The sequence below is a fragment of the Neofelis nebulosa genome, chromosome 7 (genome assembly GCF_028018385.1).
Source record: "Neofelis nebulosa isolate mNeoNeb1 chromosome 7, mNeoNeb1.pri, whole genome shotgun sequence".
NCBI lineage: Eukaryota > Metazoa > Chordata > Mammalia > Carnivora > Felidae > Neofelis > Neofelis nebulosa.
Genome location: NC_080788.1, coordinates 134,498,525 through 134,525,791, shown reverse-complemented (window position 1 = coordinate 134,525,791; position 27,267 = coordinate 134,498,525). Strand labels below are relative to the sequence as shown.

Here is a 27,267-nt window from a genome sequence, read left to right as displayed (position 1 = left end):
GTAGATGTAAGAGGAGATGTGGACAGAAAGGCTGTGTGACAAGGAGAGAAAATCACAAACTCTAGCTAATGGTGCTGTCACTCCTGTCCTAAAACTCCGCAGGCAGTATGCGTGTCCCCCCACCCCACCCCGGTTACCTTCTGTTTTGCATTTGTATTGCATTTTTTTTCTTGTATTGCCCTTGGGCTGTTGCTTTCTATGTACTGAAAGAAAGTTTCACGAGTGATGTGGGAAGATACTCACTGTGAAGATTCAAGCTGTATATAGATATACATAAGGAAATAAGGTTTAATTTTGATGGTCTCGGTCACATTTCCTTCTAAAAAGTCTTTCCAATTTAGACTGTCACCAACAATGTAGAAGACACTCTTTTCTTAGATCCTTGAGAACACTGGATGGGTATCTATGAAAATTTTTGCTAAATAATAGGCAAAATAGATCTCATTTCAATCTGATTTCGGATTACTAGTGGTGGTCAGTATTTTTAACCATATTTATTGGACATCTAGGTTTAATTCTATGAAATGACCATTTTAAAATTATGTTACTTGTCTTTTTTATTAGTACACAGGTATGCATTAGTTTCCTATAGCTGCCCTGCCATAAATTTAGTGACCGAAAAACAGCACAAATTTACTATCTTATACTTGTGGAGATTACAAGTCTGAAATGGGACGTGCTGGACTAAAATCAGGGCGCTGGCAGGGTTGTATTTCTTCCGGAGGCTCTAGGGAAGAATTCATTTCCTCATTTTTTCCAGTTCTTAGAGGCCACCTACATTCTCTGTGTCTCCAATTCCTCCACCCTCAAAGCCAACAAGGTCAGCAGTCATACTGCCTTCACTCTGGACTTCTCCCTCTTCTGCACTGGGGCGCCTCTGTGATTACACTGAGCCCTTTCAGGTCACCTCCCACATGATAAGGTCAGTTGATTAGCAAACTTAATTCCATCTGCTACCTTCACAGGGTCTGGGAATTAGGGCATCTTTGAGGAGCCATTACTTTGCCTCCCAGGGCTTTTCATGTATTACAACTATGCTGCAAATATTTTCCCAGTTTGTTAAAGTTATTTATGAAAATTCTTTATATTTCAGAAGATCTTGCTTGCTTTTTTTCCCTTTTTGAGGAGGAGTTATCCAAGTTGGAATTTTTTCCTTTACATCTTCTGAGGATGAGGTCTTGTGTAGAAAATCTCATCCATCCTCAAAGGGTGTCTTCTGATGAAATCAATTTCTAAAATATTTTTGAAGTCCAAAAGCCCATCAATTTTTTAATGGCCAAGTGCATTTTTTGTGCCAGCTACTAAATCTTTGCCTACTACAATGGCATGAGAATATCCTTCAGTTTTCACAGCATAGTTTTAGCTTTCTTACTTAGGTCTATCATCTATCTGTAATTAATCTGTTTATGGCCTAAGTTAGGCCATGGCTTGATTGTTCTGCATCAATATCCAAATGCCTTACCACCATTTACTGAAAACAACAACCTTCCTCCAGGTGCCTTTATCAAAAGTCTCTGATTACATCTATTTCTGGAGTCTATTCCATTGATGAGAATATCTAGTCTTATATTAATACCAGTCTTATTCCCATTTTATGCCAAATCTTCAAATCAGGTACTGTAAGTACACTTCTTTAAAACCATCCTGGCTATTTTAGATCCTTTGTATATATGTGTAAGTTTTTTTTTTCTTTTTAGTGATTATTTTTGAGAGAGAGAGAGAGCAAGCAGGGGAGGAAAGGAAAGAGAGGGAGACACAGAATCTGAAGCAGGCTCCAGGTTCTGAGCTGTGAGCATAGAGCCCGATGTGGGGCTTGAACCCACAAACTGAGATCATGACCTGAGCCGAAGTTGGACGCTTAACTGACTGAACCACCCAGTTGCCCCAATATACATGTAAATTTTGTATCAGCTTATTCTTCTCTAAAATTCTTCTGCCACTTCTAAACACCTTGCATATTCAAATTGTAGAATCAGCTTGTTGATTTTTTACAAAAACTCTGCTGGGATTTTGATCAGGATTGTAATGAAATCTATCAAAGAAGCTAGGAGCAACTGATGTCAATACTGACTCTTTTAATCCATGAACAGGTTATATCTCCACACATTTAAATTCTTATTTATTTATTATTTATTTTTGTTTGAAAGTTTTTTTTTAATATATGAAATTTATTGTCAAATTGGTTTCCATACAACACCCAGTGCTCACCCCAAAAGATGCCCTCTTCAATGCCCATCACCTACCCTTCCCTCCCTCCCACCCCCGCCCCCCCCAAATCAACCCTCAGTTTGTTCTCAGTTTTTAAAAGTCTCTTATGCTTTGGCTCTCTCCCACTCTAACCTCACTTTTTTTTTCCCCTTCCCCTCCCCCATGGGTTTCTGCTAAGTTTCTCAGGATCCACATAAAAGTGAAAACATATGGTATCTGTCTTTCTCTGTATGGCTTATTTCACTTAGCATCACACTCTCCAGTTCCATCCACGTTGCTACAAAGGGCCATATTTCATTGCTTTCTCATTGCCACGTAGTACTCCATTGTGTATATAAACCACAATTTCTTTATCCATTCATCAGTTGATGGACATTTAGGCTTTTTCCACAATTTGGCTATTGTTGAGAGTGCTGCTATAAACATTGGGGTACAAGTGCCCCTCTGCATCAGTACTCCTGTATCCCTTGGGTAAATTCCTAGCAGTGCTACTGCTGGGTCATAGGGTAGGTCTATTTTTAATTTTTTGAGGAACCTCCACAGTATTTTCCAGAGTGGCTGCACCAGTTTGCATTCCCACCAACAGTGCAAGAGGGTTCCCGTTTCTCCACATCCTCTCCGGCATCTATAGTCTCCTGATTTGTTCATTTTGGCCACTCTGACTGGCGTGAGGTGATATCTGAATGTGGTTTTGATTTGTATTTCCCTGATGAGGAGTGATGTTGAGCATCTTTTCATGTGCCTGTTGGCCATCTGGATGTCTTCTTTAGAGAACTGTCTATTCATGTTTTCTGCCCATTTCTTCACTGGATTGTTTTTTGGGTGTGGAGTTTGGTGAGCCCTTTATAGATTTTGGATACCAGCCCTTTGTCTGATATGTCATTTGCAAATACCTTTTCCCATTCCATTGGTTGCCTTTTAGTTTTGTTGATTGTTTCCTTTGCTGTGCAGAAGCTTTTTATCTTCATGAGGTCCCAATAGTTCATTTTTGCTTTTAATTCCCTTGCCTTTGGGGATGTGTCAAGTAAGAAATTACTACGGCTGAGATCAGAGAGGTCTTTTCCTGCTTTCTCCTCTAGGGTTTTGATGGTTTCCTGTCTCACATTCAGGTCCTTTATCCATTTTGAGTTTATTTTTGTGAATGGTGTGAGAAAGTGGTCTAGTTTCATCCTTCTGTATGTTGCTGTCCAGTTCTCCCAGCACCATTTATTAAAGAGACTGTTTTTTTTCCATTGGATATTCTTTCCCGCTTTGTCAAAGATTAGTTGGCCATAGTTTTGTGGGTCTAGTTCTGGGGTTTCTATTCTATTCCATTGGTCTATGTGTCTGTTTTTGTGCCAATACCATGCTGTCTTGATGATTATAGCTTTGTAGTAGAGGCTAAAGTCTGGGATTGTGATGCCTCCTGCTTTGGTCTTCTTCTTCAAAATTACTTTGGCTGTTCGGGGCCTGTTGTGGTTCCATATGAATTTTAGGATTGTTTGTTCTAGCTTCAAGAAGAATGCTGGTGCAATTTTGATTGGGATTGCATTGAATGTGTAGATAGCCTTCAGTAGTATTGACATTTTAACAATATTTATTCTTCCAACCCATAAGCACAGAATGTTTTCCATTTCTTTATATCTTCTTCAATTTCCTTCATAAGCTTTCCATACTTTTCAGCATACAGATCTTGTACATCTTTGGTTAGATTTATTCCTAGGTATTTTATGCTTCTTGGTGCAATTGTGAATGGGATCAGTTTCTTTGTCTTTCTGTTCCTTCATTATTCGTGTATAAGAATGCAACTGATTTCTGCACATTGATTTTGTTTTTTTTTTCAATGTTCAGTTTCCTTTAATGACCCCCATCTCCCTGAAGGGCAGGTGCAGGCAGCTAGGTGACGGCAAGAGATGTTCACTTGAAGATCTTGCCCTGATTGAAGGCTTTGCCCACGTGCTGGAAGGCCCCCTCCCAGGAAAAGTACTCTCGAACCAGCGTCTGGGCCTCCTCACTGCCAGGATCCAGTTTCCGCCACGTATAAGACTCGTAGTCCACCTGCCAATCTGGACTCAGCGGAAAGGCAAGCTCCTGGCCTCGGAAGACCCAGACTCCAGAAATGGAGCTGCTATTGTTGGTTCCAAAGAGGATGACACTGGCAAAGGCATTCTTCCTCAGCTTGTCCAACCGCTGGAACATTCCGGTGATAAGGTTGCAGCTCATGAAGGTCTGGGTGAGCTCTTCGGGGAAGCGGTACTCGGAGTACCACAGAGACCAGCCATCCTTATCAAAATGCTCCCAAAAGTACGGCAGCGCCACAGAGAGGGTGTCCTCGTTGGAGTATTTGCGCTTAAATTCGTCCAACATGAAGGTACTCTTGGGCAAGTGAGCAAAGGGGTCCTTGGCCTTCGGCTCCGCAGCCAGCACCTGCTCACATTCATCCATCTCCTCCTCGGGAGCAGGAGCACCGGCCTTTTTCTCCTCTTTCCGCTCAGCCTGGGGCTTCTGCTTCTCTTCCCGAGAACCTTTCTCTTTCCTTGGGGTGTCCTTTTTAGGCTGGCTCTCTGCAAACTTTTTAGCGTCAAACTGGGTCATCTTCTCACAGAGTTTCACCTCCCCCAAGACAGCTCGGAACTGGGGCTGGTTGATGCAGGTGAGGAACCAGCGGTTGGTATTAGGGAAGGCCTGGCGGAAAGACGGCTCCAGGACCTGTTTATAGAGCCACAACAGAGTGCAGACAACTGTGATGTCAGCCAGTGTCACACGTTCGCCCACCAGGAAAGTCCTCGTCTTCAGGTGAGCATCCAGCAGCCCCAGAATTCGCCTCACCTCCTCCTTTGCATTCTCTGTGGCCTGCTTGTTGTGGTGCATGATGCCCAAGGTCGGGAACACCCAGGTACTGGCTGGGGGCACTATGTCGCTATCAGCAAAGCTCACCCACTGCACCACCTGGGCTGCGGCCTCAGGAGTACTTCCCCGCAGCTCCTCATTGCTCACATAGTAGGCAATGGCATTGCTCTCGAACACACAGAATCCATCGTCACCCTCAAACGCTGGAACCTTGCCGGCAGGAAATTTACGGAGAAATTCAGGTGTGCGGTTGGTTTGGCCAAAGTGGAAGTGGGGTGGTGCAGAGAGCACGCGGACCTGAGCCCCGCTGTACTGAGCAGCAATGAGAGCCTTGAAGGCCCTCCAGTTTTCAGGATATGTGTACAGGGTCCCGGCCGCCATGGTGATTCCGCAGAGAAAGGGCTCTGTACATTGATTTTGTATCCTGCAACTTTGCTGAATTCATGTATCAGTTCTAGCAGACTTTTGGTGGAGTCTATCGGGTTCTCCATGTATATTATCATGTCATCTGCAAAAAGGGAAAGCTTGACTTCATCTTTGCCAATTTTGATGCCTTTGATTTCCTTTTGTTGTCTGATTGCTGATGTTAGCACTTCCAACACTATGTTAAACAACAACGGTGAGAGTGGACATCCCTGTCGTGTTCCTGATCTCAGGGGGAAAGCTCTCAGTTTTTCCCCATTGAGGATGATATTAGCTGTGAGCTTTTCATAGATGGCTTTTATGATGTTTAAGCATGTTCCTTCTATCCCGACTTTCTCGAGGGTTTTTATTAAGAACGTTGCTGGATTTTGTCAAAGGCCTTTTCTGCATCGATTGACAGGATCATATGGTTCTTATCTTTTCTTTTATTAATGTGATGTATCACGTTGATTGATTTGCGAATGTTGAACCAGCCCTGCAGCCCAGGAATGAATCCCACTTGATCATGGTGAATAATTCTTTTTATAAGCTGTTGAATTCGATTTGCTAGTATCTTATTGAGAATTTTTGCATCCATATTCATCAGGGATATTGGCCCGTAGTTCTCTTTTTTTACTGGGTCTCTGTCTGGTTTAGGAATCAAAGTAATACTGGCTTCATAGAATGAGTCTGGAAGTTTTCCTTCCCTTTCTATTTCTTGGAATAGCTTGAGAAGGATGGGTATTATCTCTGCTTTAAACGTCTGGTAGAATTCCCCAGGGAAACCATCTGGTCCTGGACTCTTATTTGTTGGAAGATTTTTGATGACTGATTCAATTTCTTTGCTGGTTATGGGTCTGTTCAAGCTTTCTATTTCCTCCTGATTGAGTTTTGGAAGTGTGTGGGTGTTTAGGAATTTGTCCATTTCTTCCAGGTTGTCCAGTTTGTTGGCATATAATTTTTCATACTATTCCCTGATAACTGCTTGTATCTCTGAGGGATTGGTTGTAATAATTCCATTTTCATTCATGATTTTATCTATTTGGGTCCTCTCCCTTTTCTTTTTGAGAAGCCTGGCTAGAGGTTTATCAATTTTGTTTATTTTTTCAAAAAACCAACTCTTGGTTTCATTGATCTGCTCTACAGTTTTTTTAGATTCTATATTGTTTATTTCTGCTCTGATCTTTATTATTTCTCTTCTTCTGCTGGATTTAGGGTGTCTTTGCTGCTCTGCTTCTATTTCCTTTAGGTGTGCTGTTAGATTTTGTATTTGGGATTTTTCTTGTTTCTTGAGATAGGCCTGGATTGCAATGTATTTTCCTCTCAGGACTGCCTTCGCTGCATCCCAAAGCATTTGGATTGTTGTATTTTCATTTTCATTTGTTTCCATATATTTTTTTAATTTCTTCTCTAATTGCCTGGTTGACCCATTCATTCTTTAGTAGGGTGTTCTTTAAGCCCCATGCTTTTGGAGGTTTCCAGACTTTTTCCTGTGGTTGATTTCAAGTTTCATAGCATTGTGGTCCAAAAGTATGCATGCTATGATCTCATTTCTTGTATACTTATGAAGGGCTGTTTTGTGACCCAGTATGTGATCTATCTTGGAGAATGTTCCATGTGCACTCAAGAAGAAAGTATATTCTGTTGCTTTGGCATGCAGAGTTCTAAATATATCTGTCAAGTCCATCTGATCTAATGTATCATTCAGGGCCCTTGTTTCTTTATTGACCATGTGTCTATATTATCTATCCATTGTTGTAAGTTGGGTATTAATGTCCCCTACAATTACCACATTCTTGTCAATAAGGTTGCTTATGTTTGTGAGTAATTGTTTTATATATTTGGGGGCGCCTGTATTCGGCGCATAGAAGTTTCTAATTGTTAGTTCTAGATGGATAGATCCTGTAATTATTATACAATGCCCTTCTTTTATCTCTTGTTAGAGCCTTTAATTTAAAGTCTAGTTTGTCTGATATAAGTATGGCTACTCCAGCTCTCTTTTGACTTCCAGTAGCATGATAAATAGTTCTCCATCCCCTCACTTTCAATCTGAAGGTGTCCTCAGGTCTAAAATGAGTCTCTTGTAGACAGCAAATAGATGGGTCTTGTTTTTTTTTTATCCATTCTGATACCCTATGTCTTTTGGTTGGCACATTTAGTCCATTTACACCCATGTTATTATAGAAAGATATGGGTTTAGAGTCATTGTGATGTCTGTAGGTTTCATGCTTGTAGCAATGTCTCTGGTACTTTGTCTCACAGGATCCCCCTTAGGATCTCTTGTAGGGCTGGTTTAGTGGTGACAAATTCCTTCAGTTTTTGTTTGTTTGGGAAGACCTTTATCTCCTTCTATTCTAAATGACAGACTTAGTGGATAAAGGATTCTCAGCTGCCTATTTTTTCTGTTCATCACATTGAAGATTTCCTGCCATTCTTTTCTGGCCTGCCAAGTTTCAGTAGAGAGATCAGTCACAAGTCTTATAGGTCTCCCTTTATATGTGAGGGCACGTTTATCCCTTGCTGCTTTCAGAATTTTCTCTTTATCCTTGTATTTTGCCAGTTTCACTATGATAAGTCATGCAGAAGATTGATTCAAGTTACGTCTGAAGGGAGTTCTCTGTGCCTCTTGGATTTCAATGCCTTTTTCCTTCCCCAGATCAGGAAAGTTCTCAGCTATTATTTCTTCAAGTATACCTTCAGCACCTTTCCCTCTCTCTTCCTCCTCTGGAATACCAATTATGCATAGATTATTTCTCTTTAGTGCATCACTTAGTTCTTTAATTTTCCCCTCATACTCCTGGATTTTTTTTAATCTTTTTCTCATTTTCCATAATTTTATCTTCTAGTTCACCTATTCTCTCCTCTGCCTCTTCAATCCGAGCTGTCGTCGTCTCCATTTTATTTTGCATCTCGTTAATAGCATTTTTTAGCTCCTCCTGGCTGTTCCTTAGTCCCTTGACGTCTGTAGCAATAGATTCTCTGCTGTCCTTTATACTGTTTTCAAGCCCAGCAATTAATTTCTAAATTCACTTTCTGTTATATTGTTTAAATCATTTTTGATCAGTTTGTTAGCTGTCGTTATTTCCCGGAGGTTTTTTTGAGGGGAATTCTTCCGTTTCGTCATTTTGGACAGTCCCTGGAGTGGTGCAGAACTGCAGGGCACTTTCCCTGTGCTGTCTTGAATAACTTGCGTTGGTAGGCGGGGACGCAGTCAGACCTGATGTCTGCCCCCAGCCCACCGCTGGGGCCACAGTCAGACTGGTGTGTGCCTTCTCTTTCCCTCTCCTAGGGGCAGGATTCACTGTGGGGTGGCGTGGCCCGTCTGGGCTACTTGCACACTGCCAGGCTTGTGGTGCTGGGGATCTGGTGTATTAGCTGGGGTGGATTGGCAAGGTGCACAGGGGCGGGAGGGGAAGGCTCAGCTCGCTTTTCCTTTGGAGATCCGCTTTGGGAGGGGCCCTGCAGCACCAGGAGGGAGTCGGACCCGCTGGAGGGATGGATCCGCAGAAGCACAGCGTTGGGTGTTTGCGCGGTGCAAGCAAGTTCCGTGACGGGAACCGGTTCCCTTTGGGATTTTGGCTGGGGGATGGGCGAGGGAGATGGGGCTGGTGAGCGCCTTTGTTCCCTGCCAAGCAGAGCTCTGTCGTCCGAGGCTCAACAACTCTCCCTCCCGTTGTCCTCCAGCCCTCTCGCTCTCCGAGCAGAGCTGTTAGCTTGTAACCTTCCAGATGTCAAGTCCCGCTTGCTGTCGGAACACAGTCCGTCCGGCCCCTCGCTTTTGCCAGCCAGACTCGGGGGCTCCGCTTGGCCGGCGAGCCGCCCCTCCGCCCCGGCTCCCTCCCGCCAGTCCGTGGAGCGCGCACCGCCTCGCCGCCCTTCCTCCCCTCTTCCGTGGGCCTCTCGTCTGCGCTTGGCTCCGGAGACTCCGTTCTGCTAATCCTCTGGCGGTTTTCTGGGTTACTTAGGCAGGTGTGGGTGGAATCTAAGTGATCAGCAGGACGCGCGGTGAGCCCAGCGTCCCCCTACGCCGCCATCTTCCCAGAAGCCTCTCTAAATTCTTTCAACAGTGTTTTATGTACAGTTTTCAGTGTAGATGTCTTCCACAGCTTTTGTTAATTTTTAGCTATTTGATGCTTTTGATGGTTTTTAACTCCTTATTTACAACCTACAAATAAAGATAGTTCTACTTCCTTTATGATCTTTGTGCCTTCAAATATCTCATCTTATTATACTACCTATATTACAAAAAAAATCTCATTTAGTCTTCAATCTATTATATCCATTCATAAAGCTTCTCCCCATACTACTATACTGCAATCATTCAAAGTCACAGAAATCCTCCACATTATCAAATCCAATGGAAATTTCTTTTACCTCATCTTATTCGATCTCTTAGCAGCATGAAACTTTCATACCCCATCCAGAATCCTCCCTTAAAAAGGAAGCATTTTTCCTTGAGTTTCCAAAGGTAAACTGTGGTTTTCTACTTTCAATCTAATCTCTCTGGTCACTTCTACCTGATCTCTAAATACTGGAGTGCCAGGAATGTGTCTTACCCCATGTCAAAATACTAAAAAACACTGGTTCCGGGCTCTTGAAAAGATGGGCAGAGACAGGCCACAGAAGATTCTTAAAGTCTCAATGAAGAGACACTTAAAACCCCAAGTTTCACAACGATAAGAAAATAATCTCAATTTATCATGAGCCAAAGCCAATAGAAAATAGTATTAGATTTCCAAGAGCTTCAGGTAATTGGTTGGATGGAAATTTAAAGTTAAATGTATTTAAAATGTTTTGAGTAAAATAAAAAATGATACAAAAATGCAAATGTGACAACAGCAGTTAATACCCGGCACATACTACATACCACCCACTGTTTCATCTGTTGTTTATCTTTTAATTTATTAATTCTCATTCTAAACTACTAGATGTCTATACTTATAGTATATCTATAATATTATCCTAATTTAACTGAGGAGAAAAATCAAAGTTAAATAATTTGCCCATGGATTCACAGGTAGTAGGTGATGAAGCACGAATGTGAACCCTGCAGCCCGACTCTAAGCTATAAGCCACAAAGCACACTGTATTTTTACAAAGTCCCAAAGTGAAAAACATAGCCACTGAAATCAGTAACTCAATTGATACATAAAATAACACACCAGTTGCAGCTACAAACAAAACTAATGGACTAGAAGAGAGATCTTAAAGATATTATGTAGACAGTAACCCAGAGGCAAAGCACTGAAAAATAAATTGCTAAAGATTGGAAAGGTTTAACATGCATTTAGTAAGAGTTATAAAAGTAAAAAAAGGTAAGTTATGCTCCGAGTAATCTTGGAGAACTATTGAAAAACCAGATTTTTAGACTAAAGTACAACACACGCTGCTGAGACTATGTAAAAAGAAAACCTCATCTATTGATCTGTTGTAGTAAAATACAGAACCCCAAAGATAAAGAAAAATCTTAAAAGTAGGCAGAGGCAAAAGACAGACGTCCCATAAAGGAATAGTAATTCAATAGTAATTTCTCAACAGCAACAAATGAATTCAAAGCCAAAGAAAAAGAAAGTGGGAGAATATAACGGTCAACTTAGCATTTTAAATCCAGTTAAATTATCAAAGATGAGGGCAAAAATAAAGGTAGTTTTACAAAAACAACTCAGAGCTTATTACCAGTGGAAAAATTTTAATGAACTTCAGGATATAGTTCAGGAAAGAAAACTAGATTCAGAGGGGCTAGAGGGGAGGGGTGTCAAGAGCTGGGTAAAATAGGTGAGAAGATTAAGAGTACCAACTTCTAATTATAAGTCATGGGGATGCAAAGTACAGCATAAGGAATATAATCAATAGTATTTAATAACTTTGGTAACAGATGGCAACTACACTGATGGTAAGCATCTTGCAATGTATATAACTGGTGAATCACTGAGTTTGTCCACCTGAATATATTGTATTTCAACTATACTTCAATAAAAAAAAATTTATTGCGAATTCCGGGTGTGATGAAATAACTTGATTTAAAAATTGGCAAAGGATCTGAACAGATGCCTCGCTAAGAGATATACAGATGGCAAATAAGCTTAAGAAAAGATGGTCCACATCATTTGTCATTAGGGAACTGCAACTTAAAAGGAGATACCAATACGCACCTGTTAGCATGGCCTAAAATCAAAAAACACTGACAACAAATATTGGCAACAAGAACTATCATGTTTTGCCAGTGACTATGCACGGTGATAGAGCCATTTTGGAAGACAGTTTGGCCGTTTCTTCCAATTAAACATAGTTGCACCATACAACCCGGCAATCCTGCTCCTTAATATTTACTTAAAGGAGTTGAAAGCTTATGTCCACACAAAACCTGCACGTGGGTGTTTATAGTAGCTTTAGTCTTAATTGCCACAACTTGGAAGCCACCAAGATGTCCTTCAGCAGGAATGGACAGCAAGTTGTGATACATATCCAGATAATGGACTCTTATACAGCACTAAAAAGAAATTAGCTATCAAAGTCATGAAGGAACCTTAAATGCATATTGCTAAGTGAAAGGAAGCAATCGGAAAGGACTATATCCTGTATGATTCCAACATTAGATGGCATTCTAGAAAAGGCAAACTATACAGAGTAAAAAGATCAGCAGTTGCCAGAGCATGAGGCAACAGAGTAAGTAGTTAGGGAGAGATGAACAGGTGAGGTGCAGAGGATTTTTGGACAGTGGACTAGCCCACTATAGTGTAATGGTGGATACCTCTCCTCACACTTTTGTTAACCTCCACAGAATGTACAGCACCAAGAATGAACCCTAATGTAAACTCTGGAATTCAGTTAATAATGATGTGTCAATAGTGGCTCATCAACTGTAACAAAGGTCTCACACCAATCCAACTGTGTTAATAATGGAGGAAAGGGAGATGATAAAGGGTACTTTCCGCTCAATTTTTCATTAAACTACTTAAAAAAGATAGTCTGTTAATTCTGAAAAGCAAAGAACTATTGACGTACACAAAGAGACAAGGGACTAAATTATTTGTAATTTCAATTTAATCCCAATAAAAATCCATTGCTTTACTTCCCTAGAGCAAGATGAGACTGTTGAGTTTCTACATAAGAACAAATAGCCAGGGCAACCTATCAAAAGAGAACAGGGTACGAGAGCTGACTCTACCACACGAAACCATTGCCAAGTTTGGAGCTCAAGTGTCTGCTGTAGGTAGAACACAGCTTTTTATCTCCTCTCTGATGTACTAGGTGAACTGTCCTCATCCTTAGTCTCCTTTTCTTCTCTTTCTCCCTCTTCAAGTCTCTGTAGTCTGACTTCCACTCAGTATCTTTAACTGCCAAATCCAGTGGTCTTTTCATACTCCTTATTCTTCTTCTAGACCAGCAGTTCTCACCTACGAGCAGTTTTGCTGCTAAGGGCACATTTGGCAAGGTCTGGAGCCATTTTCCGTCGTCACAACTGTCGACTGCTACTAGCATCTAGTGAGTAACCTCCAACAATGCACAAAGCAACCACCGTAACAAAAGTCATCTGGCCCCAAAAGTCAACAACGCCATGACTGAGAAACTGCTTTAGACTTCTCTGCAGGATGGATGGTTTTCTCCACCGCCTTTCCATCTCTCTTCCTTGGCTTTCTCTCCACTTGACTCTTCAGCTTTTTATTTGGTGCCCGTCCTACCACGAACCCTCTAAATTCATGCTCTGCTCTTGGCTCGTTCTATTGTCTTCTCTTCCTTGGGGACTTTCCCCGCTCACCAACTGCAACCCATTATGTTGACAAGTATGACTTCCAGACTTCATCAGCTTTGACCTCTCATCAAATTAAACTGACATCTCCATCCGTAAGCTGGATTTCTCTACTAGGAGGTTACATCGTCACCCTGAACCCAACACTCCAAAAACAGAACCCATCAGCACCTCTTTCCCCTCTGAAAACCAGCTCCTCTCCCGCATTCCCCTCTATCCATAGTCTCATTCAGTCAGGCTCAGAAATCTCATGCATTTCGGACTTTTCTGCTCCAGAGTAACTACGTACAGCGAGTCACCAAGCTATTTCACTCTTGTAACATCCTCTATGTCCAGTGATCTTAGTCCTGCCCCTTTCACCCTAGAGTCTGGATCCAGATGGATTGCCCGCTCCCTGGTTTCTCATTCTACACCTTCCTCCAGGAGCTCTCCAAGTATCGATGTGTCCTTTTTACTTAAGCACAAATATATGGCCTGGCATTTAGGGCCCTCCTCAGTCAGACCAAATTTATGTTTTTCAATCTTATTTCCTATTATGCCTTTTCCTGACTCCCCTACTCTTAACTGAATTTAATGACTGCATCCACATCTACAAAAACATTTCCTAGTCTGTGATGCCTACCACCCTACCCACTCCTGTGGCTGAGCCCCTTCCTCCCCCACAAACCCCATCTCTTTCAAGAAGCTGTCTGTGGCTACTGAAGTCCACAGATGTCTCCCAACTGAATCCCGCAGATGTTACACAGGCAAGAAACATCTAATTAACTCAAGAAAAGAGACGACTATACAAAGGCCTAGAAGACAGAGATTATCAAGACTATTTTATTCATTATGGCCATAGAATTAAAACTTCTAAATCACAAAATAGAGAAAAAAGTCTGTTGAAAATTAAGCGCAAAGGCAGAGTCGGGTAGTGGGTAAGAGCAGAATCTGAGCTTGCATGCATTTCTATCACAATTAGTGCCAAGTGTCAATCTTTAATTTCTGTCCCTGGAAAATATGGTAATGTACTTGCCTCATGAAGGTACTGTGTGGATTCAGAGGTGTGTAAAATGTCTCTGGCACATAAATGATGCTTAATAGATGTTAGCTATTACCATCACCAATACCTTCCTAAATTTACGGGAGGCTGACTCTGGTCATCCTCTCTGTTGTGACTAAGCAATAGAATTCTCCAGAAGGCAGGTCCATCCAGGACTCCTAAATCCTAGATTTCAGTTGCAGATAGGTCTAAAGTTTCTTCACTGGACTGCTTTACTGATCTCTTAATCCTAGCCCCAGTCCCAGGACAGAAATCTAGTAAGCTCCTATTTTATTCTGTCAAAGAAATCAAGAGGATTTTGTTCCCCTTGATATAGATATGTTCCCCAATTTAAAAAAATTTTTTTAACGTTTATTTATTGAGAGACAGAGACACACAGAGCATGAACATGGGGGGGGGGGCAGAGAAGAGGGGGAGACACAGAATCTGAAGCAGGTTCCAGGCTCTGAGCCATCAGCACAGAGCCTGACACGGGGCTTGAACTCACAAACTGTGAGATCATGACCTGAGCCGAAGTCGGTTGCTTTACCGACTGAGCCACCCAGGTGCCCCTGTTCCCCATTTTTTAATGTACATCTGAGTAACCAGGAATTTAATGGTGTGGTTAAAACTAAACCAATTCTGCACATGTCCACCAATCTTGTGAGATTAAGTACCAAGTGGGACACAAAAGGTCAACTGTCTTGGGGGTTGATATGTTGTCGTATAGATACAGGGCATTAACAAAGAAATGCCCAAGGAAAAGACAAATGAAAAGTGATTGTGACCCACGTTTTCCCACAGATAAGCAAGAGCAGGACACCCAAGGAGACCTGATACTTGGGTGTGGGCTTTAAAGTCACAGTTCTGACAAGTCACCGAGTACGTTGAGAAATCTATTCGCAACCTTGTTTTGTTCCTCACACGGGCATATTACGTCCTCAAGCAAATGCTTCCACATCCATGCTGAATTCAGAAGGCTAGCTTTCATTCCACTGCATAGCTCAGCTCAGCTGTCAACTTGGTCTTTAAAAGGATCTGTCTACCCTTGATCCCCAAATGGAATTACATGGGCTTTAGAAGTCATCACAAGGACAAAAAATACTGTCAAAAAGAATCAAAAGTTGCTTTGCAAATCTAGGTCAACATTGGTATTCGGAACATCCTATCAAAGAGTTTCAATGTGTGTTTATCACAGTAACCACTACGATACCAAAAACTGCTTACTATTTCATTTTCTACAGACATGTTCCATTATTTTGGTCCATCTCCTATGGTGGAAAGCCAATACAAAGAATTGAAAAGAGCAACAGATTCGTAAGATTTGAGTTCTGGTTTTATCCAGTTATCCCCTTGGGGTTATGTCCTTTGGATGCCACCTTTTCATCTGTGATATGGGTTTAACGCTGTTTGTTCACTTCCCTGGTTAATAATGAGGAATGAATGAAGTAATCTAGGTGAAAGTCCTTAGTAAATTGTGAAAACACAAAGGTAAGGTTTGTAAACTATTCATAATTAAGAAGAACTATAAAATAGGAGACTGGGCCCAGGAGATTATTATAATGGCTTTTCAATCTTTAAAAAAAGAAAAATCTGAAGAGTCCTTTGTCCAAAGGACACATTTAATGCAGACAAAAGGCAAATGTCTCTAGGTGCACCCGGAATTACCTGCATTCCCCTCCCTCTACCCTCTGTGGTAGTGAGCTCTGAAAGGGGTTTCCAGAATCCTTAGGGCTCCAAGGAACATGGCGTGAAAATCCCTGGTTTAGTCCCATCTCTGGTTTTACTCATAGGGAAACAGCCCAGAGGGCTGAAGCAACCAACCGCGGTTGCAGACAGTAGACTGTTATAGACAGGTAACACTACAAGTCCAATGTACAGTCACTTTTTGTTCAATTACCCTAGAGGCCTTCAAAAGCTTTCTGAAGAGCAGTCTCCCCGTCACGTCCCAACAAAGTCTGTGTAGGCAGGTCCTTGCCTTTGTTTGCCCGGGTCCCACAGCAGTGCGGCCTGCTGGGAACCCTTCTCATCCTTTTCAGAGTCTTCCAGAGAACAGCACAAAGTAGTGGTGCTGCTGAGCAGATGGATGGTTGTACTAGCACCTTCTGAGATGGCCTAAGGAGCAGCCTCCTTGGGGTCAGTGACCAGCCCCACAAAGCTTGATGGGGTCTCTCTCTTCTGGAGAGCTATGCTCACAACCCTGCAGGCAACCCAGTTTCTCCTGCTCTCTCAACCTGATCCGAGTCTTTCAGAGGCTTCTGTAATTAGGTCTCTGGGTGAAGACCCCTCAGTTTTTCTTTTCCACTGGCATCTTTACCATGTTTGGAATTCCGCATCAATTGCTCAGATTTTTCTGCCTCTATGCTTTATTGCCTTTAACCCATCCCATAAACTAATTCCAGAAAGAGCATGACTTAGAAGAAACTAAAGATCTGGGTTCAACTTCTAGTTCAACCATTTACTAGATGAGCAGCCTCAACTCTCGTACCTGTTTCTACTTCCATAAAGCTAAGATCTGCTCCATTTAGATCCCAGAGCACATGACAACATTATGATGAGAACAGTGTGTCAATCATAAAGCCTTGAACGACAGGCTTTACCAGTAATATTGTCATTAACAGTGTGGGTTGTCTCACCCTTGTTCAAAAACATTCAGTGATCCTTATCTGCAAAGTCTGAAGTCCTCTGCCTGTCACACAAGATCCACAAGCCTGGCCCCATCCACCATCAGGCTTCTCTCTCATCCTTCCCACCCAAGGCTTCATGCCAACCCAGATGATCTCTACCTCCCCCAGCACATCTGGTCTCAGGACTCAAGAACAGGATTTCTTCTACCTCAAGTACCCCTTTCTGAAGCTTCATCTAGTTATTTAGTGCAGGAGAGATCTCTTTCCTCTGAAAGACACCGCACCTTATTAGTAACACCCTGGATACATTTAACTGCTAAAGTGTAAGAAATTCCCAGGAACCCTTGCACGCACACACACATCACCTACCTGTCTCTCACTAGGGACTGATCAAGCTCTCAGTACCTCAGCAGATCTAGCTACTGACATACCAAGCTGAGGGACACCTACAGGCTCACAGGCCCAGCACAGTCATCAGGAAGAAGTACTGAATACGTATTTGCAAATGGCAAAAAAGAGGAGTAGAAGAGGTCAATGGTTTAACCCATCCCCCCACCCACCTCTCCTCTGGTAACCATCAGTTTGTTCTCTACAGTTAAGAACCGGTTTCTTTTAAAGGAAAAAAAAATTGTTTCTTGGTTTAAGTTTATTTTGACAGCGTGCATGCACAAGTGGGGGTGAGGCAGGAGAGGAAGAGAGAATCCCAAGCAGGCTCCATGCTGCCAGCCCAGAGCCTGACATGGGGCTCAGTCTCAGTAACTGTGACATCATGACGTGAGCCGAATCCAAGAGTTGGCTGCCTAACAGACTTAGCCACTCAGGCACTCCTGCCTCTTTTTTTCCCCATTTGTTTGCTTTGTTTCTTACACTCTGTATGTGAGTGAAATGATATGGTATTGGTCTTTCTCTGACTCGTTTCACTTAGAATAAGTGCATTACATACAGTACGATAATATACCATAATAAGTAACCTCCACATCTATTTTCCTTCATCTTCACAACATTCCCCAAATGAGATAAAACCCAGTTTAGAAAATTCACTAGCTCCATCCATTTGCTGGGGAGTGCACTTGTGATGAGCACTAGGTGTTCTATGGAAGTGTTGAATCACTATATTGTACACCTGAAACTAACATTACACTGTATGTTCACTGGAATTTGAATAAAAACTTAAAGACATGACACAGAAACAGTGGAGAACACATACACACAGATTTAGCAGACAGCCATCTACAACCTGTAAGTCAGGAGAAACCAATCCTGACACCCTGATTTCAAACTTCTACCCTCCATAAGTGTGAAAAAATAAATGTTGTTTACACACATACATACACATACACACAATGAATCGTAACAGGAACAGAAACATCCCAAAGGCAGACGCTGTGGGTGGCATTAACGACTATGCAACATGGCTGAGTTTGGTATAAACAGATTAGATGACAAGTTAGAGGATTAGGTACTCAAGACATCTGTCAGCTGCCTGGAGGTTGACCAGTAAATGGGAATTGGATGGCCAGTTTGAAGGAGTGTTTTAAAAAAGCACTGAAGCTTTAGGTGCTATCCGCCACCAAAGCCTGGCACAAAATGAAGGCTCAGTGAGCACTTGGTCAATGAACTAAGAGGCAGGACACACAGAGGCTGAGAAAAAGCAACCAGGCACTCACTGCCAGCCCACAGTTCTCTGCACTCACTCAGCAAGGACCACAAATGATTGCTTTGGCAGAAACTAAAACCTTTACAGGTTGGGAAAGCTGTGGCAAAGCAATGGGTAGGAAGGTCCAGCATTCTGAAGGGCAGGGTAAGAGAAGTCAGGGCAAGACCCGGTACAACAGCACTAAAAGATGTCAGCAGGGAAGAGGGAAGGCTTGGCAGGTACTGAAAGAAAAGGGGGCTGCAGTCAGTTTCTAAGCTGTGTGTTCTCCCCACCACCTTAGCCAGCAGCGCTGATCCCAAAGCAGAAGGACAACAGAACTACACGAACCAGAATACAAGTTCCTTGTGGGCAGGGATCACGCCTGGCTCGCTATCCATAACCAAAGCCTAGCGCAGTGCCTCGGACACAGACAAGAAATTGTCCCGCTAGACTATCTGGGTTTGAATCCTATCCTACCACCTTACCAACTGGGACACTTCAGACATGTTATTCAAACTCTTCAGGCTTTAGTTTTCACATCTCTAAAACGGGAACGTTACTATTATCTAGCTAATTGAGAGGATTAGAGGAGTTAGAATAAAAAAGTACTTGGTGAACACAGCACAAGGTCTAAACTTGAACTGTTGTACACCTGAAACTAACCTAACAATCTAAAACAAGAACAAAACTAAAACAAAAACCACTTGGTCGGCATATAGTAAGCACCAAACAAGTCTCTGGTATTACTTATAATGGGTTTCCTTCGGGGGCTAGAACCTGGTGAAGGACGCCCAGATAGAACGTCCTCCTCTCAAGCCACAGGGATACTTCGTGACTAGCAGTGCCCTTGTACACGGATCTAGAGGTCCTAGGTCGGGGGGTCTCACACTTTTTCCTCCTCAGGGATAATGCTCCATCAGACACGCTTCCGTTAGCACGAAAGGGGGCATGCTCTGTCTTTGGTCTACTTGTACCAGAATCCAAGAAAGTAAGGGTGGGGATATGACCTCAAATCATCATTAACGCGTAAAGGAAGTCAGCCACAGGCTTTCATACTGATACCATTATTTTTAATAAAGGACATGAGGCATAGCAACTAACCCCAATATCTTGGAGCCACAGTGCCAGGCAACCAAGTCGACCCAATGACATCTGCAGAGATTTTTTTTGTGTGTGACCCAATTTGATTCTCACTGGAAAAAAAAAAAAATAATGAAAGGAAGAAAAAAGACTGTTCCAGATCCAAAGGAACAGACGTTAGAGAAGTACTGCATGGCAATGCTGAAAATCAGAGCCGGGTACAATGTCTTATGTTTCCTCAAAAAGTCACGGTGGTTTTACAGTTAAGCCCTTGTCTCATTTCCCCCCAGAGTGGCAGCACCAACATTTCTGCTTATCCCCAACCATCCCGCAATGCCTGTCGGTTGCTAGGCAACCGTAACTGCGATTGCTTTCTGCCCACCCACAATGCACAGCTTTCATAATTGTTCTCATCGGGTTTGCCAATTACTCCTAGGAACTATCTTTTTAGCCAAGGCTGCTTCTCAAGTTCGTCTTCTTGCCTGCTTGGTCCTATGGTAAAATTTTAACACTGATTTGTCATCATGTCTCAGTAATTTCAAGAACAGGCTGCCCAAACATGGGATGATTTCATGGTAGGATCAAAAACTATAAATAGCTTGACATAAAAGCAACCAGACAAAAGAGAAAATTGCCAGCCAACGTAACATTTTAATATGTTCAAGCTAAAGTGCTAGTTTTAAGGTTATTTGAATAATATACTTCTGGCTGAACGTACTGGTTTTGATTTCATAGAATAATTTTCAACAATTTGTAAATTAATCACATATTCAACTTAGAAAAGCCTCTAACTATGGACAAGTCTTTAAATCACATATCTTTCCACACATATCCTTTCAAACAGAAAGGCTTTTTAAAAGCTGCTTTCTTTTCAAAAAAAAATTTTTTTTAAGTTTATTTATTTATTTTGAGAAAGAGACAGTTTGGGCAGGGGAGGGGCAGAGAGAAAGAATCCCAAAAGCAGGCTCCACACTGCCAGTGCAGAGCCGATGGGCTTGTACTCACATTGAGATCATGACCTGAGCCAAAAATCGAGTCGAACACTTAACTAAGACACCCAGGTGTCCCTTACATGGTTTTCTTGAATCCTTAGGGAACTTATGAACAACGACCTAACACAGAGTTGTTAACACAGGCCCTAAAAACCAAGCAGTTACATACAGTATAATCATATAGAATAACAGGTAACCTCCACATCTATCTTCCATCATCATCTTTGCAACATTCCTGAAGTGAGAGAAAACCCAAATTGGAATGCGGATCTTTAGATTCCATCTCGGTATTGTTTCCTCAACAGTAGGTTGGCTGTCTAGGTAACATCAGCCATCCTCTGAGGTACCTAGGTTTGATGGTTCATGGGGTTAAAAGCTATTAAACCCAAGACACGAGTAGTGATTTGAGGCTGAGGAGCAGGACAGCTGGGGAACAGGAGTGGGAAGACAAACTTTTTCCACCTGCCCTTTTCTCGTTATGTGCATATATACACCTATGTGAACAACATTTTGTGAAGGGCTCTCATTCAAGTACATATAAGTCACTAACAATATGCTGTGCACAGTGTCAGATGCTGAGGATGTGAAGGTAAAACCTGGCAGCTATCTTCAAACAGTTCATAATATATCAAGGCAAAGGAACCCACAAAGAACCAAGAAGGAATACGTAAAAAAGACCAAGCAAAAAGTGCTATAGGGGCATCCAGATGGTTCAGGCGGTTGGGTGTCCGACTCTTGATTTTGGCTGAGATCATGATCTCACAGTTCATGAGTTTGAGCCCCACATCAGGCTCCACGTTGACAGTGCAGAGCCTGCTTGGGATTCTCTCTGCCCCTCTGGTGCTCATGCTCGTGCTCTCTCAAGATAAATTAAAAAAAAAAAAAGTGCTATAAAAACAATAGAAAACAATGAATTATGTCTGCTGAGCTAGAAAAATTTTCAAAGGGGAACACCTGAAATAGACCTTAAGGATAAGCACAACCATTCCAGATAGTACAAAAAGAAAAACTTAGAACCTGAGAATCAGTGAGCAAATGAATAGTAGCAGTTTGATTATAGGGATTATCACCCTCTCAAAAACTTCTGGGTCACTATAGACCAGGCACTGTATGAAACATAAGACATTACACAAAATTACCAATAGGATGAGTATTTTAGCTGGACAAGTATAGATAGAAACTACAAACTCACTTTCTTTTAGAGTAGGACAAAAACTTCTCAAGTATCCAGTCCAATCAAATAGAAACTTCATTAAAAATGGTTTCAGTGCAGATATTAGAATTCTCAGTGGCAACCATATACTAAAACCTAACCCAGGATCTATGCAAAAGGCTGTCAAGTGAGAACACATAATCAAAGAGAGGCTATTACAACTTTGAAATTCACATATATTTAAAAGAATAAATGGAAGATGAAAGCCACAGTAAGGCTAGCCAAGCATTTTTATGATTTCAATACCGGATCTTCAGTAGACACTTCCCATATCTGTGAAATGTCATCTGAGTAAAACAAAGTCCCCATGAGCAAGAAACCTCTACTTACAAAATGTGTGGAGGAATGACAGGTAATGGGATATGATGAATACACTATATGCAATGAGTGAAGTTCACTTAAGGTGGTAAGGTTTTGTTTTTTTTTTTTCTTTAGACTAGGAAATTAGATCTTTTGGGATTCTACTGATCTTTCATAAGACTTACTTTGAACAATTCTACATAGCCAAGTCAATGTAGTTCTCTAAAGCAATTACGTTGCAGGGTTACTCCCTCACTCTAATAAAGCAGTCTCTTTTGGCTCCAAATAATTATAGAATTTCATTTTTCAAACAGTCTTCGGATGCTGAGGTTCAGTCTTTTGAGTATGTTCAATGGTAGTTTTGCCTATGAGAAAGAAACTCAATTTTGAGAACAGTAAGAAATCATTGCAAGTCAAGGTTGGGGAATAGTATAGAGAGATCCACCTGGGTAATAAGTACCAATGAGACCTATGGAAGGCAGGATTGGAAGATGGCCCCCAGAATTCCTGCTCTTGCTCCCGATGTCACATCTGGTATAAACCTCTCCCTTGGAGCATGAGCAAAACTGTGAATATGATGGGATTTCATTCCCGTGATCAGCTTAAGAGTAAGTTGGGTTTACCAAAAAGTTTGGGAGGACAATGGGTGAGCCTGACTTTATCAGATAAAGCCTTCAGAGAGGAAGAAGGTCCTTCCTGAGGACCGAGATTCTCCTACTGGCTTCAGAGAAGCAAACAGCTATATTGCGACCTGTCCATTGCAGACAGCAATGGCATAGGCACCAGAGGAAGCACTCTGGAGCCAAGAATGCCCCCTGGACTGTCACCAGGAAAGCAGGACGCTCAGAATTCTGCCAAGAACCTATAAGCTTGGAAGAGGATGCCAGGCCGTCAAGGAGATCATAACCTGGTTCACACCTTGATCCAGCGCAGAGATCGTGTCCAGACTCCTGACCCATAGGAACTGCAGGATAATAAAGTTTGTTGGTAGCTCATTAGACATCAACAGAAAATATGAAATACAAGGCCAAAAACAATGTGCCTTAAATTCACTTTGAAGGAAATTCTCAAGACTGCCAGGAAGATCTGAACAATGACAGTATTTTTGGTAAAAGTATTTAGTGTCAATGGGTGACCACCTTGAAAGGCAATACTTTGATGTATGAATCTCGATTAAGAAAAATTTTCATTATCATGTCAGAGTCAAGATTCATATTGGTTATCATCCATCTTTATTACTTTTTTTTCGGGTGAACTTGTTTTAATTTTGTGGCACTTAAGAAGGAATTATTCATCCCAAATATGAACATTAATATGGACTGATAATACATCAAAGCAGAAAAATGGCAAAAAAATTTAGATTTATGTAGCTTTTGATGTATTTATCTTTTGCTAAAATCCAATTCATAAAACATAATCCATCTGCCACTTTGTTGATGGACTGTTAGATTTGCTAGACATTATCACTTCATTTGGACAAGAATCCACGGTTGTCTGTATAACTATGTCTCATCTCTCTCAAGTAGGAAAATGTATTAAAAGAAAGGGAAGCAGCATTCATAGATCAGTTATTCATCAAGTTCTGAGTTTATTTTCAAAGATAATACCATCCACCAGGAGAGAATCTAGGGAATATTTACAAATACAGAAGGTTTGGTTTTTGTTTTTTGTTTTTTTGTTTTTTGTTTTTTTGTTTTTTTGCTTTCACCATGATGCCATTTGGTATGGGAGGGCCAGATTATTAAATATCCTATAATACAAAGGACAAGTCACATGACAAAATGATCTCGACCAAAATGCCAACAGTGCCCTGTTGAGAAACCCATTGAGTATAAGCTAAATCCAACTACATTAAAACCATGTCTTATTCCAGAAGGCCTAATGGAACAACACCTTTAACAAGATATTTTTTTTTGTTTTTGAGAGAAAGAGAGAGAGAGAGAGAGGGAGAGAACGAGAACCCGTGCTTGTGAGGATGGAAGGGAGATCTTAAGACCCCATGTGCAATGTGGAGCCTGACACGGGGCTTGATCTCACAATTGTGACATGGTGACCTGAGCTGAAATCAAGAGCTGGATACCCAACTGACTGAGCCACCCAGGTGTCCGAAAAGATATATATTTTAAGGGGCCCTTATTTGTTTTAATCAATTCAGACTGTAAGTATATGGACATAGAACTCCCTCCATAGACTAAAAGTTTCAGGAAACCCAGGTGACATCAAGACAACACCAATTCTACCTCTCAAGCAGGTAAAAGGTAGTTTGGAGGCCTGCTTCTGACTTCACCTGCCCTCCCACCCCATTCACTCCAGCAACACCACTTTGGTTTAACTCAAAGGCAATGACCATAGCAGTGTATCAATTCCTACCTCTACCTCTCTGCTCAGAATGCTTTCCCCCAGCTATATCCATCCACATGGCACCCTCCCTTCCTAAATATCACTGTCAGTGAGGCCTTCCCTGACCATCCTATTTAATGAGCAGACTCCCTCCTCAACCCAAGCGCTCACTACCCGACAGTACCATGTTTGGGGGTGTGCCTGGGTTCTTGGGCCCTTGTTTAACCTCCCTGTGCTTCAGTTCCCCTATCCACAGACAGGACGGATACCTACATGTGGAACTGGTGAGGATTACAGGAGATGTGGGTAGGGGAAGAAGAGTGTGTGTGTTTAAAGTAAGCCTACAACAGTGCCTGGATCTGATAGTGAGCATTAAATGTTGGCTCTGAACCTAAAAACAACCAAAGCCAACTTTGAAGTTACACTTTTACTTAACTCTTTTCCTTTAGTGGCGAAACAAAACAAAAAACCTTCTTAGCTCATTTGCTGGCAAAAGTTGACCTAAACAGACATGAGGCTACTTGCAATGCCATCTATTAACATCCTTAGTGTTATATATACCATGTTATCATCCTAAATTCCAAATACCAAAATATATCTAGTCCAAAGTATTGAGTAAAAGACTATGACCCTGAATTATTCTACTTTGTTCTTCTCTATAGCATCTACCACCATTCGATACAGGTAATTATACTTGTTAACTTGGAACTCCCAGCACAACAAAGTCAAGGGCTATTTTATATAACTCTAGCACCTGGAAGAGTGCTTCGTCCATAATAAGTGCTTAATATATATTTTGAGTGAAGGTTTTGTTTTTTTGGGAAGGTTAACGTCTATGATGTCATACAGAACATGTAACATTTCTCTTAGGTAGAAGAAAGATTATTTCTGGCGAATGGTGACCAGTTGCTCTTTAACTCAGGGGGTAAAATTTGATCTGATCTGTTTGGCAGTGGAACACTGGTAAATGTGAAAAGCCCACTTGGTATGTACTTCCGGTATTTCTCTCAACTCCCACCAGAAATCAACCTTTTGTTACACTCTCCCCCTGAAAACGCCACAAAGGCTCGGGGTATTGATAATTAGTTCTAAAGAAAACGCTGAAACGTCCTATCTGCACACCAAGCTTCTGAGTACAGCTCCAACAGACCATTCCACATGACATTCCCACCGTAGGTCAATTTGCACTCCAAGTGAACCACCCTCCCACTGAAACCAGTTCTATTTTCTGACTTCCGTACCGATGAATTGACCGCTTTCATCTCCCTACCACCATACTCCAAGCACAGGAATCACATTTGAAGCCTCTCCCATATTCAACTATGGGCAAAGTCTAGGCAGCTCTTTCACTGTTGCAGCCTCAGCGTTGGGCTTCAGTAGCTTCCCTGTTCACAAATCCGTACCGAGGGCCCTCACATGCCAAGTGTGGGGGCAGGTCAGTCAAGACATGGACTTGACTCTGAGTCTGGAGTGGAAGCCAGTGATTACATAGGCAACCACACTGAAAGAGAAAGGAAACTGGCCAGCCAGGAAGCTCAAGACATTACAGAAAGCCCCGGGCTAACTAAGGAAAACAAGGGAAGTCTCAAGTCGTGTTGAACCGAGAAACGAAAGACAGTTAAGGCCTTGCTGGGTGAAAGTCTATTTACTCACAATACTCAGAAAATTGTTACAGCTGCACTTAAATAACGTGCACGAGTTGTTTGATAAAACCTTTTTGTTCTACTGTAAATACCCAGAGAGCAGAAACAGACTTTTTGCGAATCCCTCTATCCCTGTGCCTAGAGTTGGCAACTTTGCCCACCGTGGACAAAGACTTGCTGGGTAATAAAGGGAGGCCTCAGCTCTATGGTCCTGTATCTCACCCGTGGAAGGGGACACTTCCATCTCACAGGCCCCTGTGACGACTGAAACAATGCAGCTAAAGTGCTAGAACTTTCTCCAACAGGGCAACTGCTCAAAGAAGATCAAGTGTCGGCCACCTGGGTGGCTCACTTGGCTAAGCATCTGACTTCGGCTCAGGTCATGATATCTCGGTCCGTGGGTTCGAGTTCCGCATCCAGCTCTGTGCTGACAGCTAGGAGCCTGGAGCCCTGCTTTGGATTCTGTGTCTTCCTCTCTCTCTCTGCCCCTCTCCTGCTTGTGCTCTCTCTCTCTCACTCCTCAAAATAAATATTAAAAAAAAAAAAAAAGTCAGGTATCTCCCTCAACCACTTCTTACCCCACAGAGCAGAAAGGCTTTTTAAACATCTCCTAACCGGTGCCCGACATTTTGTCAGTGATTCTCCAGGTGACTAAAAGCCTCAGGACCACCGTGTGATTGGTGTGAGTGCCTGATGGCCGATTCTGAGGGTCCCATAGTTGTGTGATTTCATAGGTTGAACTGCTACTGTAAAGTATTACTACCCCATACTTGTTACAGTGGGTTCATGTGCTTCCAATGAAATATTACAAATATCGTTACTTGTAATGTTCAAAATTAAACGTAAGTAAGGAAAGTATCATTTGTTCAACATCTACCACTCCCTGATGATAGCTGTTCTTTGTAACCTGCTCCAAGCCTCTGAACAAAACTTACAGTTAAAGGTCATAACCTACTTTGGTTGAGGAGGAAACTGGCGCTTGGCAAGGTTTACTAATTCACAAATGTTAAGGGGTTGAACCGAAATTTGGACGTGGGTCTTTTTAATTCCAAACCCATGTTTTTCCCACCATCCTGATTGCCTTTCTTCAAAGGAGATTGTGGGATATTTTCTATATAGATAGTACCGACACACACAATACAGTCCACATCTGCCTGCTGTTCCCCAGGAACACCCACCTCTGCCATTTAAGCAACCATAATCTCTCCATGCTTCCCAGCTGGCCC

At 42.0% G+C, this 27,267-nt stretch overlaps 2 protein-coding genes across 7 annotated transcripts in view; both read right to left on the bottom strand.

The window, feature by feature from the left end:
• The window catches only part of TDP1 (tyrosyl-DNA phosphodiesterase 1), a 95,225-nt gene that overhangs the window by 28,210 nt on the left and 39,748 nt on the right, over positions 1-27,267 (bottom strand). The gene's annotated exons all lie outside the window — the stretch shown is intronic.
• LOC131517625 (elongation factor 1-gamma-like) lies at positions 4,014-5,435 on the bottom strand. Its single transcript, XM_058739985.1, has one exon. The coding sequence runs from the start codon at positions 5,416-5,418 to the stop codon at positions 4,105-4,107; it is 1,314 nt and encodes a 437-aa protein (XP_058595968.1). The 5' UTR covers positions 5,419-5,435; the 3' UTR covers positions 4,014-4,104.